General features: G+C 40.0%; 1 protein-coding gene across 2 annotated transcripts in view; it reads right to left on the reverse strand.

Annotated features, from left to right (window-relative positions):
* LOC132139572 (sodium/calcium exchanger 2-like) overlaps nucleotides 1–13,166 on the reverse strand; it is a 36,005-nt gene that overhangs the window by 12,589 nt on the left and 10,250 nt on the right. For both annotated transcript variants that reach the window (XM_059548034.1, XM_059548033.1), the window contains exons 3-8: nucleotides 12,489–12,819; nucleotides 11,796–11,933; nucleotides 5,543–5,770; nucleotides 5,169–5,423; nucleotides 3,456–3,899; nucleotides 2,379–2,728 (exon numbers count right to left, since the gene is read on the reverse strand). In XM_059548034.1, the coding sequence (XP_059404017.1) occupies nucleotides 2,379–2,728; nucleotides 3,456–3,899; nucleotides 5,169–5,423; nucleotides 5,543–5,770; nucleotides 11,796–11,933; nucleotides 12,489–12,788 (1,715 nt within the window). In that variant the 5' untranslated portion in view covers nucleotides 12,789–12,819. The remainder of the gene's footprint in view (nucleotides 1–2,378; nucleotides 2,729–3,455; nucleotides 3,900–5,168; nucleotides 5,424–5,542; nucleotides 5,771–11,795; nucleotides 11,934–12,488; nucleotides 12,820–13,166) is intronic.

The following is a 13,166-nucleotide window of genomic DNA, read 5'->3' on the forward strand; positions in this document are numbered from 1 at the left end:
CAATCTGTTATGAGTAGCGCTCATGACTTTAGCCATTCCCTTGATCTTGTTCGTCCTTTGGGAATTTCAATTTGTTATCTTAATATCTTGTCACATAGTTTTTCTGATCATTGTCCGGTGGTATTTAATGTGAACCTCCCAAGTGTATGTCCTTCTGCTCCTATGTCTACGGTATATATCTGTATATTCACATTTACAACTTCAGAATTTCTAAATGCTTTTAATGTCTCTCCACAAATTCCATGTATTGAGTCTGCATCTCCCTCTGTTGATCCAGATGAGTTGATTACAACCTTTAATCCTGTCTGTATGAACATCATGGACTCCACTGCAACATAAAATGAAGGAAAGAAAAGCCAACACTCAACCTTGGCTAAATTAACAGACTCGTGCACTTAGACGGGAATGTAAAAGAGCAGAAAGGAGGTGGAGGAAAGATAGGTTGCAAGTTTCCTAGCAAATTCCAAGAAAAAGTCTGACAAATTTCCTAAAGGCTTTAAAATATTACAAAGCAAGCTACTTGTCTGATACAATTGCTTATAACCCACCACATGGACTTTTTGCTGTTATCAAAAGACTGTTCTGTTCGAATACAAAACCTAGCTTTGCCTTATTATCTGCAACATGCGATTCATATTGAAGGTTTTTTTGTTATAAAAATAAATGGAATTAGAGCAAGCTGTTTATCTATGGCTACCGACCCAGTGCTAATAGAAATAACTGGAGCAGATACTTTTAGTCAGTTTGAACTGGTGTCACACACTGATGTTAGAGATACTATGCTTCACTTAAATCGTTCTTCCCGTCTTACTGATGCAATTGCACTGTGCATTCTTAAGTGAGGTGTTGACTTTGTCAGCCCAAGTATCTTATCCATTATTAATAGTAGTTTACAGAATGGTATCGTACCACTTTGCTCTATGGTTGAGCCTTATCTTTAAAAAACAAGACTGGATCCATATGATTAAAAAAAATTATCGGCCAATTTCAAAATTGTTACGGGTAGATGCACTGAGGCCCCTGTTCAGTGTCGGCTTGCTAAAAATGCTCCAGAGTGTCCATACTGTAAGCTCTATGGAGCTCCTCATTCTCTCGGCAGCCAGACATGGTGCAATGACCGGCACCAGGCCTTCACTCGATGAATCCTTGGGAACTGGTAGAAGGCTGCATTCCATATGTGAGATCTTATTGGATCCCTTATGTGTAAAGTCCACGGTATTGCCTTAGAGCATGTGTTTCCCCTGCAGACTTCTGCCATTTCCAAGAGGGTTACAATCGCCTCTATTCTTAGATATGCACCTTAACGGACGTTCATGTAAATGCTTCCAAAAGCTTCTTCGGGAAGGATAGGGCTTCTGCAACATTACTGTTCCAAGTGGAACTGGTACGTTTTCCCAGTGTTATCCAATCTTGCTGAGTGGGTAGTGTTATGACAACAGTGACTGGTCTTCTTGTTGTGAGCCCTGGCCTACACCAAAAACGGGGGCAGGCGACTCGCACAGGACACTGGAAGGGGCAGCACCCATGGCGCTTTGGTAGGGATCCCAATTCGTCAGTCACTGACATGATGTCAAGAGTGACTGACTGAAAGGGAATGTCTGGGTTACGTATGTAACCTTCGTTCCCTGAAAGAGGGAGCGGAGACATCATGTCATGTCACCACGGCTGCTGTACCAGCACTGAGTGGCTGGGTCACTGGCTTGGCTCCTCAGACAAAACCTGGTATGCGTTGCACCTGGTGCCTTTTTATGCTCACACTGTGATCAGTGGCAGCTGGATGCAATAACGGCATGCCAATGTACATTGGCTCATTTAGCTTACACTCGAAGTAGATTGGTCTCTCTAAGTGAGATTCGTCAGTGACCAATGTGAAGTCTCCTTTCCCTCCTTCAGGGAACCAGGGTTATAATCGTAACAGAGACATTTAAAATTTTAATAATTTCACAATATTACTGTTTTACTGTCTAAAGTTTACTGTAAAATACATGCAGTCTTGATGAGCATAAGTTATGTACACAAAACCTTTTGAACATTAATGTTGACTTACAGTACCTTATACATCATAAATGCACTGCATGTGTTAGTGAAGTGTTGTAATGGTCCACAATAGCCCATAATTACAGGTGCTACAGTCAGACTGCTTATTGAGATACTTACCAAAATACTTCACAATCAATAAAACACACATGCACTCATGCATTAAAGAGTATATACAATACATTTTATACACATATATAATTTATAATAATTTTTACATGAATTAAAATTTTATGTGAATTTGGCAGGAATTTGTGTGTATCCAAGAAGTAAACAGAGCATGCTCACATTTGGTATGTAAAGGTAAAATTTGAAATGAAGACTTTAGTATGAACCTTTACCTAGTCTGCTCATTTGTAAATTCTAGCTCTCCTTGTGTGTGTTCATAGTCAACACCTTGACGCGCAGAACCGTCCTCTGTGTGATATGGAATCATCACAGTCCCACGCACACCTGATGTCCGGTTCACAGGCACCTCTACCACACCTGAACATTCACCCACGCAGAGCTCCCGCTGACTAAATGCGAAGACTCCCGCATGGTCATCATCCAAAATAGTTATGGTGGTTACGAAGGGTTCAACCAGTCGGGCACCATCAGTGTTGGTCCCGTCCTCACACTCTCTCAGGTTTGAGAGACGCACAAAGAAGTGTTCATCTTCCTCAAACACATCATCATCAATAATGCCTACCTATAAAAAAATATTTGTATAGGTCATAAAAGAGTCATATTTAACTTAAAAACATACAGTACCGTTCAAAATTTTGTAAATGTTTTTGAATAAGGTCTCTTATTTAATTCAAGGCAGCATATATTTTTGTGAAAACAGTAATATTCTAAAATATTATTATAACTGTAAATAACTGTTTCCTATTTTCATATATTTTAAAATGTAATTTATTCCTGTGAATACAAGGCCAAATTTTTAGCAGCCATTAATTCATTAATCATGATGCAAAATATACATTTCATATCATTAAGTTGTGCTCCTTAATATTTCATGTTCAGAAGAACAGCCTTTAATTTAAATATACTTATTTAATATTATAAAAGTCTTGACTTTCACTACTGACCAATTTAATGAATCCTTGTATTAATTACAAAATATTTATTTTGTTTTTTCATGCTACATTTTAATTATTAATTTACCAAGCTGTTTCTTTTAACCGGATAATCAGTCATCATGTTAATTAGTTAAATTGTTATTTTAGCATCATTTTCTTTTTATTGCGATTTTGAATTGTATGAATTTGTGTGTTTGTGCAAACTGACTGAGTTGTGAGTTGACCGAATATGACCAAACAAAATAACACAATGATTTACTCTGCACACTGTATTGATTTAATTAATTGAAAATAAGCATTTCAAAAGAACATTCCGTTCATGGATCAGACATCACCACTTTGTGTTTCTCTCACCTTTATTTCTTTGCGTGTCTCTCCAGGCTGAAATACGATCGTTCCCTCACAATACTCATAATCTTCCCCAGAACTGGCTGACCCATTCTCTGTCCTGTAATCGACGTGGAAGGTTCTGGTGCCGGTTCCCCCCTGTAAGCAGACCCATAAACTGATGCTCCCACAGTTCTCACTGCACTGATACTGTGCTTGCTCAAAAATGATGTGAGAACAGGTGGCCAGGTCATTCTCAGCTGAATCTCCAGCTGCTCGTTTTGCCTGTTCAGCTGCTGCATGTTTCTTTAGTACGTTGCCTGCACCGATCATCATGCGTGTTGCCTGCACCCGGTAAAAGGCCCGGCTCTTATGCTGTTTCTTCATGGTGGTGTAGTTTGCCATCTCAATCAGCTGATCCAGGTCTTTATCTGGATGCTTCTCTCTCAGTTCTTTAAGCATGCGGATCACCTATAACCACAGACAGTCATGGTAATCTCCAAAAATCTTTTTCAACATCTTCACATGTGAGAAATTACATCCGGTCTGTATTTATTGTAAAACAAACTCTGTTAGCATGATAGGTTTGTATCAACCTGTTTTATTTAGCAATAATTACAGACTGACTGTGCATTTTCCCACTTACTATGTAACTATTCCTACTATAACTATTCTAAAAATTACTATATAGAAAGTCTCTCATGCTTATCAAGGATGCATTTATTTGATCAAAAATGCAATAAAAAATCAGTAATAATGTGAAATATTGTTACAATTTTAAATAATTGGTTTCTATTTTATTAGATTTTAAAATGTAACGTATTTCTGTGAGGACAAAGCTGTTTTTTTTAGAAACATTCACATGATCACATGATTCCAAAAAAGGATGATTTGGTGCTCCAGAAACATTTCTTATTATTTTTAATGTTGAAAACAGCTGTGCTGCTTAATATTTTTGTGGAAATTGTGATATACTTTTTCAGGATTCTTTGATGAATAGAAAGTTCAAAAGAACAGCATTTATTAGAAATATATATTATGAATGGTTTTACTGTCACTTTTGATCAATTTAATGCATCCTTGCTGAACTGAATTACGAATTAATTCCTCATTTGTAAGTCGCTTTGGATAAAAGAGTCTGCTAAATGACTAAATAAAATAAAAATAAATAATTATTTCAAATAAAAAACATCTTACTGACCAAATTTTTTTGAATAAAAATATAAAACGGTCACAATGCAGGTGATTGGTTGCCAGGGAAACAGTCAAATATATCAATTTGCAAATCATGGGGAAGGTGGTAGTTTATGAAAAAATGTTGTACAGATTAAAAGTGGAGTAGATATTTGACATTTCTTGCGGTTGAAGGGTTACATCCTGGTGGTGAGACACATTGTAATAGTGTAAAAAAAAGAGTGTTTTTTGTTTTGTTTTTATTTTAACTTAATTTCAGGAGTGCTCTCAAATGCTCACAGCTTGGTGTTTTCAGCAGAGTGCCTGGTGTTTTCAGCTGGCTAAAAATGCTTTGGTGGACACAGGGCCTTAATTATCTGTAAATTAAATGTACTGTTTTGCCATTTGAAGAAAAAGTATGAATCATTAAAAAAAATCATTATACAAGGATATTTGACCAGAATCCCTGAAGCACCTGGAATCCACTGAAATACAAACACATTCACCACATTTCACTCATAGAAGAAACTCATTAAGGTTTTTTTTCTCTCTGATTTGCTCTCTCACCTCTTCTCTATCCTGTTCGGGTTCTTTGATTTTCTCCATATTGACACTAGTGGTGCGGTTTTGATATTTTTCTCCCATGATGACATCAATGCCTCTGGGTGCTAGGTCACCCTCCATCTCCACAATGATACCATGATGTTTATTGGCACGGTAACGCTTGTGCAAGTACTTGTAAAAGAGCAGGCGCCGGTCAGCAATCCAGGCCATTATCACACACACAGGAAAGTAGAAAAGAGTGACCAGAGCCTCCCAGACCTCACACGCACAATAAAAGACGTTAATTAAATTAGGCTAGACATTTACCAACACACACACATATACTGTAAATATCTACATCCACATTTTATATACATGTTCTGCTTACAGACACACACCTGTACAATGCCAGGGCTTATGACTGCAATGATGAGGTAGAGCCAGATATAAGCGAAGATGCTCCAGAATGCAGTAATAAAGAAGACTCTGAGATGTTTAATCTTCCTCACCTCTCCATCAGGTATCACCCACACACACACTCCGATTATCACAAACATGTTAAATGCTGCACTGCCGACTATGGTGCCGGGACCCAGTTCTCCTGACTCAAAGCCATGTCCACAAACCTGTCACACACAGACAGACCAGAAAACGTCTCAGGTTACATATGCAATTATGGTTCCCTGAGTAGGGAACGAGAAACTGCATCCTCTAGGGCAGTGGTTCTCAAACCTGTCCTGGAGTACCCCCAGCACTGCACATTTTGTATGTATCCCAGTATCAGACACACCCACTTTAGGTATTGCAGTCTCCACTAATGAGCTGATGAGTTCAATCAGGTGGGATAGATGAGGGAGACATACAAAATGTGCAGTGCTGGGGGTACTCCAGGACAGGTTTGAGAACCACTGCTCTAGGGGTTGCTATGGGGAACGTCTTGTCATAGCCCGTGTCTGAAGCATACATAAAAAAAAAAAACACCAACAACTTGTTGGCCAGCGACAGCCCATGACGTCACCATAGGCACCGGAAGAACATGTCATCCACTTCTTTGTCTGAAGCTTGTGTTTAAAGCATGGCAGAAAAACCCTAGAAGACGCAGTGTCTCGTTCCCTGAGATGTTCCCTTTCAAGGGAACTTTCAAACTGCATCCTAAAGAGCTAAAGGCTTGGAATCAGCAAAGATTTATTTAACTCAACTCTTGACCTGTCACACAGGGGCTGCCAATTATTCTGCATAAGCTTACTGAAGGAACTGTCTCAACAGACCCCTAGTAGCACCAACCTGTTAAAGTAGGTATCCAGTGGATACATATGTGGAGTGGTGCCCAAGGTGGAACCTACAGCATGATCATTAGATCAGAAGGGTAAGCGTACTGTAATTTAGCCAAAACTCAGCACATCAGGGAGGAAGAGGAAGGGCCAGTTCACCTGATGCTGCTGGTTCTATGTGCTCTGGGAAAAACAGAGAACTCAACTCATGCGCGAGGAGAACTCTGAAATCAGAATGAGTAGCGTGTCCATAGGCAACCCTTTCATTAAGGGGAGCACTGCTAAATACTACCAGGATAACAGCCATGGAGCAAGGAATTCAACTCCTCTGAAGGGGAGAGAACTTCAGCGCTCTAAAAGGAAGCACCATGCTCATTATAATCCTTAATGGTTAGGAAAGTGATGCTTCAATGTGTGTCAACAGAGACACACTGGTTGAGTGGAGCCCAAGGTTTACCGGGGTCTAAGCCAACTCAGAGAAAGGGAATGAGGCTAACCCTTATCATACAGGCTTTCAGAAAGTGCACAGAGTCTTAGCGTGCACACTTACCACTAAAGTGCTCAGCATGCATACTTACCCCCATGTGAATTTCAGTAAGTGTACAAAGCTTAGCGTGTGCACTTACCATAGCATGGATTTAAGAATTTTATTAGCATATGTCCGCATAAGCATGGAAGTACTGAGTCAAACAGGAGTGGCAAGATCAAAGATAACCCTCTGAGGCACGGGGAGCACTGCCTGAGACAGCATTACACAAGAAGGTTCTCACAAATGCCACCTATACTTCCCGCACGATGCCACAGTAAGAGGGGATATCCTGGTGACCAGGAAGCCCCTCAGGGTGACATAGAAATGGCGGACCAGACAGGGCAGCCTGAAAGCATAAGCCCAACCCGAACATACAGGATGTTTTTGCCGTGCAAGGGGCCTCAAGATTAAGAAGGCTTCCGCAGAAGCCTGTGATCCGGCTGCATGAAGCCGAAACCAGGGCTATCATACCGGCTGGATACTACATCGATGAGTGAGGTAAACACTGCAAGTCAAGCACCCGATTTCTGATTCCAGCAGAGGGGCAGAGGGGGGTGCTCACCAAGGACCTACCCTAGAAAAGGACAGAAACACACAGATCCCGGAAAACACTGCAAAGGAAAACTTGCAGATGGATTAAAGGGGTGGTTGATGCAGCACTGAAAGTTCAATGCAAAAGTAGATATCATTTTTTAAAATTCTGGCAATTTAATGCCTACAAAAAAGGCTGGTAAGGGACTACAAAAAGCTTCTTCCCAGGTCCGTTAAGTAACGAATCCACACAAAGGGGGGAACACACAACAAAGGGGGCGAGGCCATGTCATGCTGCTTTAGAGAAGAGGAAGAGAAAACTGCACAGGGTGCACGTAAACATCTGTGCATATATGAATCACGATTCTGTCTTCTAATGATTCCAATGGATTTACAAGCTTCAAAACTAATGTTCTAAAGCAGGGGTTCTCAATACTGTTCCTTGCCTCACCCTGTTCTGCATCTTTAACTGCTAACAGAAGCAGTAGCATTTACAAACAATAGCATTTCTAAAAGTATGCGACAACCACAAACAGACATACCATTAAGAGCCTTGCTTGCACAAGTTCTGTGCGATCCTCTTCATTAATATTATCTGCATCTAAATCGGGCTCAAATTGATAAGTAATATAGAGGACGTCATTGCTTACAATACAACCAGAGCACATTCTGAGCTTGAGATGGGCAGGATGTTCAGACACGCTCAAAGCGGTTTAGCGAATCACAGCACAATGAGACAGTTGACTATATTTCTAAGGGAGGAGCTACATAATAACAGGAAATAAATCGAGGCGTTTGTCAGAGAAGGGACAGATCGGTGTGGAATAAAGGTAAATTATGTGAAAAATAATGCGTTTAAAAAAACTGAAGCATGAACACATGTTAGACTGTACCACATAAACACAATCAAGCCAAGAAAAAAAACAGTCAACCACCCCTTTAAACACTCAACCACCAGAGTGTATATACAGTGGTGTGAAAAAGTGCTCTAGCCACACCCAGGCCTGATTACTGCCACCTCTGTTTGCAAACAAGAAATCTCTTAAATAGGATATGCCTGACAAAAGGAAGTAGACCAAACGATCATCAAAAGCTAGACATCATGCTGAGATCCAAAGAAATTCTGAAACAAATAAGAAAGAAAATAATTTAGATCTATCAGTCTGGAAAAGGTTATAAAGCCGTTTCTAAAGCTTTGGGACTCCAGCGAATCACAGTGAGAGCCATTATTCACAAATGGCAAAAACAGGGAACAGTAGAGAACCTTCCCAGGAGTGACACCAAGAGCACAGCGATGACTCATCCAAGAAGTCACAAAAAAAAAAACAACAACATCCAAAGAACTTTAGGCCTCACTTGCCTCAGTTAAGGTCATTGTTCGTGACTCCACCATTAGAAAGAGACTGGGCAAAAATGGTGTGCATGGCAGAGTTTCAAGACAAAAAATGCTGCTGAGCAAAAGTTCGTCTCAGTTTTGCCAAAAAACATCTTGATGATCCTCAAGACTGTTGGGAAAATACTCTGTGGACTGACGAGACAAAAGTTGAACATTTTGGAAGGTTTGTGTCCCATTATGTATGGCATAAAATTAACACTGCATTTCAGAAAAAGAACATCGTTCCAACAGTAAAATATGGTGGTGGTAGTGTGATGGTCTGGGGCTGTTTTGCTGCTTCAGGACCTGGAAGACTTGCTGTGATAAATGGAACCATGAATTCTGCTGTTTACCAAAATACCAAAAAATCCTGAAGGAGAGTGTCTGGCCATCTGTTCATGACCTCAAGCTGAAGTGAACTTAGGTTCTGCAGCAAGACAATGATCCAAAACACACCAGCAAGTCCACCTCTGGATGGCTGAAGAAAAACAAAATTAAGACTTTGGAGTGACCTAGTCAAAGTCCTGACCTGAATCCTAGTGAGATGCTGTGGCATGACCTTAGAAAGGCGGTTCATGCTCGAAAACCCTCCAATGTGGCTGAATTACAACAGTTCTGCATAGATGAGTGGACTAAAATTCCTCCACAGCGATGAAACAGACTTATTGAAGGTTATCACAAACACTTGATTGCAGTTGTTGCTGCCAAGGGTGGCCCAACCAGTTATTAGGTTTAGGGGCAAACACTTTTTCACACAGGGCCATGTAGTTTTGGATTTAGTTTTCCCTTTATAATAAAAACCTTCATTTAAAAACTGCATGTTGTGTTCACTTGTGTTATCTTTTACTAATATTTACATTTGTTTGATGATCCGAAACATTAAAGTGTGACAGACATGCAAAAAAATAAGAAATCAGGAAGGGCCAAAATTTTTTCACACCACTGTATAGAAATGGATCATATTCACCCACCATGGTTCCCGCGCAGAAAAACCCTGATCAAGAAGGGACCCGAAGAAGCCTCTAGTCTGGACCATCAGTAAGGTGGTTACTATGAAACCATAGAACCAACGAAAGAAAGGCCCTCCCCTTTATCCAGGTCTTTCAGCAGGTCAGCCTAATATGCCTGGAGCACTGCCATCATGTGAAACGAAGCGACAGCCTGACCTGCTGCTGCGTACGCCCTGCTATTCAAGTGAGATGTATCCTGAAGGGGCTTGGATGGCAAGGAGGTAGACTTTAGAGATGATGTCTCACCCATAGAGAGATAGCTAGCAACATCTCTTCTACGGGGGACATTTTTTGTGAATCGCCTTCGATGTTGGCATAACTCATATGCTGGAATTGATGAATGCATGATGAAAACGGCCTCTTCCATTCCTTCTTGTTCTCTGTAGATCAGGAAGAAAAGGAAGGCTCACCTGATCTGGAGGGTTATGTTCAGAAAGATAGCGGTCATCGAGACGACCTCGTGACGTCACTTTATTGGCACCGTTCCATGGCAAGTCAAGCCTAACCTTGGAGCGTTCCATAACTGCCAACAACTCATCATTCGCAGGACAGGAAGATTGGGAAGGCTCAGCCTCAGCTTCTTCGTCCCCTTAGACATCTCCTGCTCTTCCTGGGTGCAACCCAGCAGAGCACTGGCCCCTGGGTCAGACGATGTTAAAAAAATAACATCGTCCTCCAGCGGATCACTCTTGTCTAGCTGACGAGCATGAGAGGGAAAGTCCCTATTTAAAATCATTGGCCAGATCCACCTGCGATCCCCACGGGCTCATTCTCCTCCATGCCTCAGCAGCGGCGGGTCCTGAACCATGGGTAGCAGATGGCTGCCCCCTTTTCCTTGAAAAGACAGACAAATGAGAGCAGAGCTTTTTCATTGGAAAACGCTCGCAGTGCACGCAGATTGCCCCCTCGAGGACATCGTGTGCATGCTCTTCACCCAAAAAAGATTGTGTCATCAGGTGTCAGATTACGATGACATGGTTGCACACATCCTCTAAATGCCTTGCTAGTGCTCGCCATAATGTAAGGATAAAGATCACTCTTACCACAGAATGCACGCTTAAAACAAAACAGTCAGTAAATACGAAGAAGAGGATGACATGTTCTTCCGGTGCCTATTTATATTATAGTCACACCAGACGTCATGGGCTGTCGCTGGTCAACAAGTTGTTGGTGTTTTTTGAGTGTATGCTTCAGACACGGGTCACGCCGAGGCATTTCCCCATAGCGACCCCTAGAAGACGCAGTTCAAAGTTCCCTTGAAAGGGAACAATACTACTATGTATCCAAAGCAAGTAATAATATGCAATATATTTTAAAGTATGACACATACACTTCAAGTGTAAAAAAAATGGTCCTTGTCTGATGAAGAACCATGGCTCGAAATGTTACCTTTGGTGAGAATATTTTATTTAAAAAAAAAATACTTTTGGAGCTATGGTGTGCAAACCTTTTCTTTCTTTTTTTTTGCCGACTAGATTTGTGTACTTTTTGTTAAGTTATAGTAATTATTTTTGTACTGGTATTTAAACCATTGGCAGTTGATTGACAATGTACAGTAGTATAATTTGTACTACCCTGCAGGTTGCTTTTTTTATTTTATTTCTTCTTCTTTTTTTGAAAAGATTGAATACTTTAAAAAAAAAGACATTTCTTGGGAATCATTTTTTAATTCTCCAGAAGCATTTCTGGAAAAGTAAAATGAGTCCTGTCTGACAGCTGAAATATTTAAATGACCGACCCCTGTATCAAACCACATTTGAGTTAATTGATTTTTTACATGGATGAAAAGCAGCAGTTCAAGTCATCACTGTGATGAGATGTGTGTGTGTCAGTCGTTTAACCATTAACCTAAAGACAACAACAACTAGGCCTTTACGTCTTTTGTGCAAAACTGTGATGCGAGTTGCTAGTTTGTTTTAAAAAATTTGTGCATACCTCTATTATTGACAGCAGGATCTCAGGGGCTGATGAACCCAGAGCCATCAGAGTGAGGTTGGAGATAGTTTCATTCCAGATTCTTATTTTCATGACTGTCTTTTCCCCATTTGCACCTGTAACAGTAACCTCCTTCTCCTATAGGACACATCAAGTATTTAAAAAAATATATATTTTGGTAATAGAGCCACCAATATGTTATCATGTTAGAAGTTGCCTTTATCACGATAAAAGTGTGTAATCACAATATAAGTATTTTTAGCATTAGAAAATTAATTGAAAAAAATATTTTTAGAAAAATGCAGGAACTCTTATTTGTTTTTAAAGACATTAATAATTTTATTCAGCAAGGATGCATTAAATTGATCAAAAATGACAGTAAAGACATTTATAATGTTTATTATATTTCAAAAAACATTTCTATTTCAAAAACTTTTCTATTCATTAACAACTGTACATTTAACACAATTTACACAAAAATATTAAGCAGCACAACTGCTTTCAATATGGAAAAAATAATTAATGTTCCTTAAACATCAAATCAGCATATTAAAAATTATTTCTGAAGGATCATGTGTTTACTGTATGTTTTCATCCAATAATTATTGTCTTTATAAGCATGTTGAATGTTTTGTGTGCATCTGTATATATAGTACAGTACATTTGTTGTGTTTATTTTGTGCTGCTGTGCACCTGTGAGGTGATGACCTCGATGGCAGCCATGAAGCGATCAGCAATGATGGACACACCCAGGAACATGTAGAGAAGAAATGCAAAGTAGATCACTGCTCTTAGTGCCTGCATTGCCAGTGAGGGGTCATGCGGCAACCACACAGGTAGTAAAATCCCTGGTTGACATTTGACTTTCTCAGAACAGGATCTTTTGGTGCCATCTGCACTACTGTTGCTGTTCTTTTGAGTACCTTCACCCGCACAAACCTGTGGAGAGTGAAGGAGAAGGAGGAGGAGGTGGAAGAGTAGAAGAGGAGCCATGACCAGATATGGTAACCAGAATGGCTCTCCTCTTGTGGTTGGAAGATTGACAGAGAGAAAAGGAGAGTGGTGTTATTTTTATACAAAGCATGCTCAATCAAACAAAAATGCATTTATATGCATTTTTGTAATATAGTGCAACAATTAACACAAGACTGATTTTACAAATTATTTATTAAGAAATTAAGCTTTAGATTTTTTTAATAAGGTTCAATGTCTATATGTGGATACCACGTGAATAACAATGTGGTTGAGCGTGTGAAGCCATATCAGTCCCAATCTAAACGACATGTCTTATCAGTGGTTCATTATTCATGCCAGGCCCACGCTGGACCCAGGCAGTCCAACCTAAAGGATCCATGAGACAAATACTACAAC

The sequence above is a fragment of the Carassius carassius genome, chromosome 4 (genome assembly GCF_963082965.1).
Source record: "Carassius carassius chromosome 4, fCarCar2.1, whole genome shotgun sequence".
NCBI classification, from domain to species: domain Eukaryota; kingdom Metazoa; phylum Chordata; class Actinopteri; order Cypriniformes; family Cyprinidae; genus Carassius; species Carassius carassius.